Genomic DNA, 6,564 nt, shown 5'->3' on the forward strand with positions numbered 1-6,564 from the left:
TCCTCTCATATTGACCACAAGTTTCTGTACAATGATATCAAATGCAAGGTCAAGCAAGGTACATCAACTCATCAGGCACATCCATTTTAAGGATGCGTTCAGCAAGGTTTACAGGAGGAAGGCAGATTGTTTGTAAAGGAAGACAAGGCTTAATGTTTGGAATTAGCGACAATTATTGCAAATGCATGGGGAAGGAGAGCTGCTAACTCATCTGTGTGCTTCATTGGAGTATTACCGTGTTGTATGCTGGAGCTGATCTTGGAGTTACTCTACAATCATGAAGACTGAACAATAAACGTTGTTTAAACACCAAAGATTGTTTCACTTGTGTATTTTGACAGATACAATTTAAAATATAGCATGCAATTTTGCGCCATGCAAGTGGCCTAGGGATTCAAGGGAGTGGAGAAGGAATGCGAGCATAACTTTGTTTTGATTTCTAAGATGAATGAAATACTAAAGAACCGTTGATATAATTATGCAAATGCCCCTTTAACTTCAAGCCACATGAACTGTTCTTCTATGGACAATCTGAAACCTTGATATAGAGCAAATGTCTCTACATAATCATTTGCATTTGTCCAGCGCATTTCATTAAAAGCAATTATGCTCCCCCCCAATCGCCAACTTGGTCTGCAATACTGCCTAAATCAGGGTATCTCCACGATACATAACAAATCACTAATGAGTCTTAACAGGGCTTGCACAATGGGATTATCCATTGAAAAGCAAGAATAATGAACATACAGATAAATTTAACTTATTATCCACAATTGTATGATCTCAATACACTCTTGGGGCCTATTAAATCCCTTATAAAAATAACATTGTAACAGTCTAAGATATCAAACTACCGAAAGAACTTAGTTTTCTTACAATGTAAATACTAACTGCTACGAATATAATCCAATAAACCCTGCATTAAAATTTGTCCCTATTTTGTAAAATGATACATTTCTTGTTCTTGTTTCTCACTATTACAGAAAGCTACAAGCAACTTAATATTATCTAAATTCAGCTTTATCACTGTAACCCACTGTTGCTGCAAGCTACAAGCAATTCATCATATAGACTCAGCAAAGGTATTTCTTCATCACATTCGATGACATTTGATTATTTACAAAATAGTGCTCTTTCCACAAAAGCAAAAAAAAAATTATGCGGCCAAGAGATAAATCATAAAAAGAAACAATACAAGTAGTAAAATCCATAATGCAGAGCATCTCTTAACATTTAAAATCAGAAGAATGTAAACAAAATTTATATCAGTAATCATTCAGTAAATGTGTTAGAGAACAACAGAGAAATTATAAATAGCACAACACAGTACATTGAACTTTCAGCCACCAATTCTTTAAGTGCTCTTTATCCACTGTTTGCAATTTGTGATTTAACTTTAAAATCCGCTTAGCAACATCTCGACCTCAGTGGATAAGAAGCTCCAAACAATAACAACCTCAATAACCATTCACATCAAGTAGACCGCTCAACTGGACTGCTTTAGGATCTTGAAGGTCTCACTGGTGATCGACTGTTCAAACATTAGAATATATGTTAGTCAAGAAAATTGATAAAATCTTTAACTAAATCTTACAAATAGCAACTGCTATAAAAAAATCACTCACCTCCGGTACCGTTCATTAACAGGACTTGCCTCCCTGCCATAATCAGCGCTGCCCCTCTCTGGGCGCCTGGCATAAATTGGACTTGGAGCCCTACCATAATCAGGACTTCCTCTCTCCACTCGCCTTGCATAGACAGGACTTGGAGCCCTGCCATAGTCAGGACTGCCCCTACGCCTACCATATACAGGACTTGCAGATCTTTCACGACCACCAGGTCTCCCATAACCACCTCTTCGAACAGGACTTGCACGACCACCTCTTCTATCACCATCCTCCCGCTGAGCATATTCTACTGTAATAACTCTATCCAATACTTTGCTGTGCATAGCAAACAAAGATGGGGATGTGTCAAACTTGTAAACTTGAAAACTAAAATATAAAGAAAAAACACAACTTTTGCACCTGCTGCTAATGAAAATCCTTTGCTTTGTGTCTATACCCAGAAGAAGCATTAATTAGTGTACCTCATATTTGTAGAGTCTAAGGCCTTTGTTGCTTCTTCTTGTGATTCGTACTGCACGAATGCAAAGTTCCTTCTAATCCTTACATTTACCAGCTTACCGTAAGGCTCAAAATGTCTCTCAAGATCTCTAACCCTGGTGGTATATGGATCAAAATTTATCACAAATAATGTCTTTGTTGGCTTCAAATTTGTAGAAGACCTCCTACCACCTTCAGATCGGCGACTACCTCGATCTGCATGCTGTAGAAGATTCCAAATAATGAAAAATAAGTTTTACTGTCATGCAAAAAACAATTACTCACATCCATTTACCAAGCTTAGAAAGAATTCATCAATTTAAAACTATAACTAGCAAAACCAAAGTCTATTAACAATTGAAACAGTAAAAAAACAAAAGATTTATAATATATAAAAGAGGGAACCTTTGTCCACTCTACACACAGCCGGCGTCGCTGCCTCCCAAATTCTGTGTTGTCAAGTCCTCGGATTGCATCCTCAGCATCACGCTCATCATCCATATAGATAAATGCATATCCTGTATGAAACAACAGAAACTCATTAAAGAGACCAAACAGTGGAATTGCAGTCACAGCCTCATTTTGGAAAGTCAAAAACAGTTTACTATACAGACTACTACAAAGAAAAATATACAACACCTGTTACTAATTTGTGTAAACACTTGCTGCATTAAAGAACAGCAGGCACAGACCTTGCATGTTGAACTAAATGGTGTCAGGTATGGATAAGGTGAGAGTAGGGTCATCGATCGGATCGGATTAGTGCCTTCGCCAGTTATGCTCCATTCTGATTGTAGTGGTGTGTCATGGGATCTATCTCTTGGCATGCTTCAAACTGGAGATTTAACATGGCATGAGAGGGATGAAAAGAAATGGTGAAATGCAGGATGTCATTTGTGTATCAGCTTCGTTGAACGTTTCTAGAAGCTGATCCTCTGGCAGTTAAAGATCCATGGCATGATTGATGAAAGGATATGCACAGGCAGGGGCCCAAGAAGAGCGTATATGGAGGCTCTTCAAAATTCCTGCGCCAAAGAAACTTTTGAGTACAGCGGCCTACATTTTAAATAATTATATTTCTGCTTAAACTTACCTTGTAGCCTTGGGAAATGAAGCAGAAAGGTTTCCCATTACATTTAAAATGGAAGTTTGACGATAAACATGTCCCAACATGCATTCTTGACATACATCAAGGACAATCATTACTACTTGCCATGGTTGAATGTCTTGTCGGCTTAACCTTTCCCAACTTATGGTAAAATGCTGCCAAAATGAAATCAATTTAAAGTTCTGCTTCTTAAACCCTGAATTAATGAATGCAACATTAAGCAGACTCACTATGGGCTCATCCAAAGAGGATCAGGGGTATTTGGAGGCTGTGATTTGCCAAATGGCTAATTTTTCAGTGTCCTCTCACAAACCAAAAAACTTCCAAAACCATCCACTAAAGTACAAACTAATCATAGTTGTTAGATTCACCTAAATTTATAACCAGTGTAAGCCAATTATATGTTTTTCTAATATTAGCACCTCATATATTTTTCTTAGTACTGGTTTGCAAAATTAGCCAAATACCACATATCTGTAAAAATAATTCTCCCTCAAAACTTTCCCCAACACATTGGTTTCAATGTTGTGTAGTATCCCTTCCCAAACCCCACAACAGCTATCTTGAGAACATACCTCTGACCATGGCAGCATCAAATAACTTGAAATGTCTAACCATAACAGTATTAAAAATTCTATGTTTTTCTATAGGTAATGGCATTCACACTAGCACATTCTTGGGCCCACTTTTGCCTTCCTGTAGAAACAGCTCTCTTTAGAATATACATCTGGTTTTGGCAACATGATACACCTTGGAATGTCTACTCAGAACAATATCTGAGTTTTCTAGAAAGGGTTTAATCAAACAAGCACGTTATTGGAGCCAAATTCAGCATGTTACACCCTATCTCTGTTCATAACAGAGATTAGGTGTCAATGCTCGCCTGGCCATTCAATAAAAATCTTTGGTATGGGAATTAACAAAATGACTAAAATATAGATAGCAAACTTTACCTGATTTCATGTCTACCCGCTCAACCCTTCCATATCTGGAAAACAAACGCTCAATTTCTGATTGCCGTGCCTCATACTCTAGGTTTCCACAGTACAAGGGCTTCATCTTCTAATCTAAATTGTGATCGCTTAAAAATCTTGTGTAGATAAATTCCCTGCAAATTCAAAAACACAGATCAGTCCCTAACTATCATCGCCAACTTTCAAAGAATCAGAAAAAAGTAAAATCAGCTCTCTTAAAACAAGTCCCTGCTCTATGATACAACACAAACTCAATAAAAGCAGAGTAGAAAACTAATGCATACTCATTGCAGGCACACATTTTCTTTCAATTTTTTGCGTATTTGACATTTCCATGGTGCATCCCATCAGTATTAATCAGTTCTTAGAAGCAAATCATGTTATATAGAGAAAACATTTGTCCAATCTTTGATGGCTACTAGTAAAATATAATCGTCTCTCACGAATTTGAATAGCCCTCTTGGTTCTCATTGCATCAAATAACGAAGAAATGGGATTGAAATTAGCAAGATGAATTGCTCTATAGCACCAATTGCCACCAAAGGGGACTCATCAAATGAGTGATGACATGATTGAAGAGGTTGGTTTGAAGTAATATGAATCATCACATAGCATCATTGTTCCACGGTGGGGACGAGCTTCAAGGACGGGGGACAAAGGGAAAAAGTTTCGGGGACGGGGGTACTTGGGCCTGGAGGGGGGAAACGTGTTTCTGTGGAACACTGCTGATAGCATCAATTGTCCTTGTCACTTGACACTGATTGCATGACGTATTGAAGCAGTACAATTGAGACCAGCAAAGTAAATGATTGCATAAAACCAAATTCCAGGTCATTGCTGCTTAAACACTTGTTGCATCACAATAGTTGAAGTAATGGAATTCAAACATTTAGCGAATTCATCTCAAAGGGCTTGGATGGCCAGGAATTCTCAAAAGATTGCCCATCTGTTACTATTCAGAAAAGGTCAACTAAAACCTTACTCCCTAAAGGTCAATTTACAAAATTTATCCTGTTAAAATACAAAAAACCTAGTGTGCTTGATAGCAGAAGAATGCTTAGTGCCAGAGCTTAAATGAAAGCCTTTTTAATCTTTTTTCCAATCAAAAACTAAAAATCTTATGACCTATCAAATATATGCATTCTCTTCTTATTTCTCCGTTTCCTGCTCACCTTCAATGAAATGAGTTATCAGTTTTCAAAAAAGCCTACACTAGGGTTCCATTAAAAACCCGAACTGAAACCTGGCAAGGGTTTCATCAAATAAAAGCTTATTTTCCAAATTTTCTGGATCAAACAGCCGCACATTTTCTACAAATACCATAAAATAGAAAACGATGATAAATTCTAAATTGCAATCACGAAAACAAATAATCCTCTACTTTAAGATGAGCTGACCCACCTGAAACTTCAACCTAAAAGCCTTTCTGGGGTTTCAAGAATCACAGGTTTCTTTTCTAATTCAAATACCCGCAAAACTATTGCAGCCTAATTTTTTAAACGATCATAAAGGACATTAACATAAAAATAGCAGCCGAGAACAATATTCAGCTGTGTACTTTCAGAGGATTCAGTCAACAACTCACCTTGTCAAAAAAATACACATACCCAGATGAAGAAAAGCCTCGAAAATATTACCAGATCAAAAAAAAAACCTGGAAAATATTACCTGATAAAGAAAAACATATTACCAGATCAAGAATAACCTAACAAATAACAGCAGAGCAAAAATAACCTAGAAAATAACACCAGATCGAGAATATCCCCGAAAACAACCTAAAAAGTATTACTCAGATGATAGAAAATAAACCCACCCGAACAAAAAAAAAAAACCTAGAAAAGAATACCCAGATCATAGAAATTGATCGAAGACCTAGAAAAAAGAGTAATGTAATGATCAAAAAAAATAACAGACCTGTAAGTGAATCTGAACGTTAGCCGTGTAAGCTAGAACAAAAAAAAAGGATCTCGAGGCTTACTCCCAAACGTGCAGACAAATCCTTTCGCTCTACTCCGGTATGATTTGTGTGATTTATAAGAATCAGATCGTTGTAATATTATATATGTTAATATTGTGTTCCACTGAGACGAATATAGTAGACCATAAGGCCGGCCCAACCTTGAAAACCGGTCAATTTTAATTATTGTTGTTTACTTTTCCCTCCTAACAATTTCTTCCTTTCCTAACGTTCAGATAAGTTATATTCCAACAAACATTATTCACCAATTTCTAATTTTTAATTCTAGTTTTCTTCCCTCAAATATTATTCATCAATTTTTTTCCTTTTCTAACTATCTAAAAAATTATATTCCATCAAATATTACTCACCAATTTCTAATCCTGACCTTATTTTTAATGCCTAAATAAGTTATATTCC

At 36.6% G+C, this 6,564-nt stretch overlaps 1 protein-coding gene across 4 annotated transcripts; it reads right to left on the reverse strand.

Moving 5' to 3' along the window:
* Positions 1–1,198: 1,198 nt before the first annotated feature.
* On the reverse strand, positions 1,199–6,318 carry LOC131039481 (serine/arginine-rich splicing factor RS40). 4 transcript variants are annotated; one of them, XM_057972255.2, is made up of 6 exons: positions 6,166–6,318; positions 4,167–4,321; positions 2,511–2,623; positions 2,090–2,328; positions 1,626–1,943; positions 1,199–1,531 (listed from the first exon to the last, which is right to left on the reverse strand). In XM_057972255.2, exons 2-6 carry the CDS (start codon positions 4,270–4,272, stop codon positions 1,501–1,503), a joined length of 807 nt encoding a protein of 268 aa, XP_057828238.1. In that variant the 5' UTR covers positions 4,273–4,321; positions 6,166–6,318; the 3' UTR covers positions 1,199–1,500. The 4 variants fall into 4 exon arrangements, with proteins under 4 accessions (XP_057828238.1, XP_057828237.1, XP_057828240.1 ...); XM_057972254.2 differs by having other exon boundaries at positions 6,102–6,257; XM_057972257.2 differs by lacking the exon at positions 6,166–6,318 and adding an exon at positions 2,798–3,130 and having other exon boundaries at positions 4,167–4,302.
* Between the last annotated feature and the right edge of the window lie 246 nt (positions 6,319–6,564).

This window comes from Cryptomeria japonica, chromosome 9 (assembly GCF_030272615.1).
Source record: "Cryptomeria japonica chromosome 9, Sugi_1.0, whole genome shotgun sequence".
NCBI lineage: Eukaryota > Viridiplantae > Streptophyta > Pinopsida > Cupressales > Cupressaceae > Cryptomeria > Cryptomeria japonica.

Coding starts and splice junctions, on each gene's coding strand:
- LOC131039481 (XM_057972255.2), bottom strand. CDS start 4,272: ATGAAGCCCTTGTACTGTGGAAACCTAGAGTATGAGGCACGGCAATCA. Junction 2,624..4,166: donor GCGGGTAGACATGAAATCAG/GTAAAGTTTGCT, acceptor TGTTTCATACAG/GATATGCATTTATCTATATG. Junction 1,944..2,089: donor TTAGACTCTACAAATATGAG/GTACACTAATTA, acceptor TGCTATGCACAG/CAAAGTATTGGATAGAGTTA.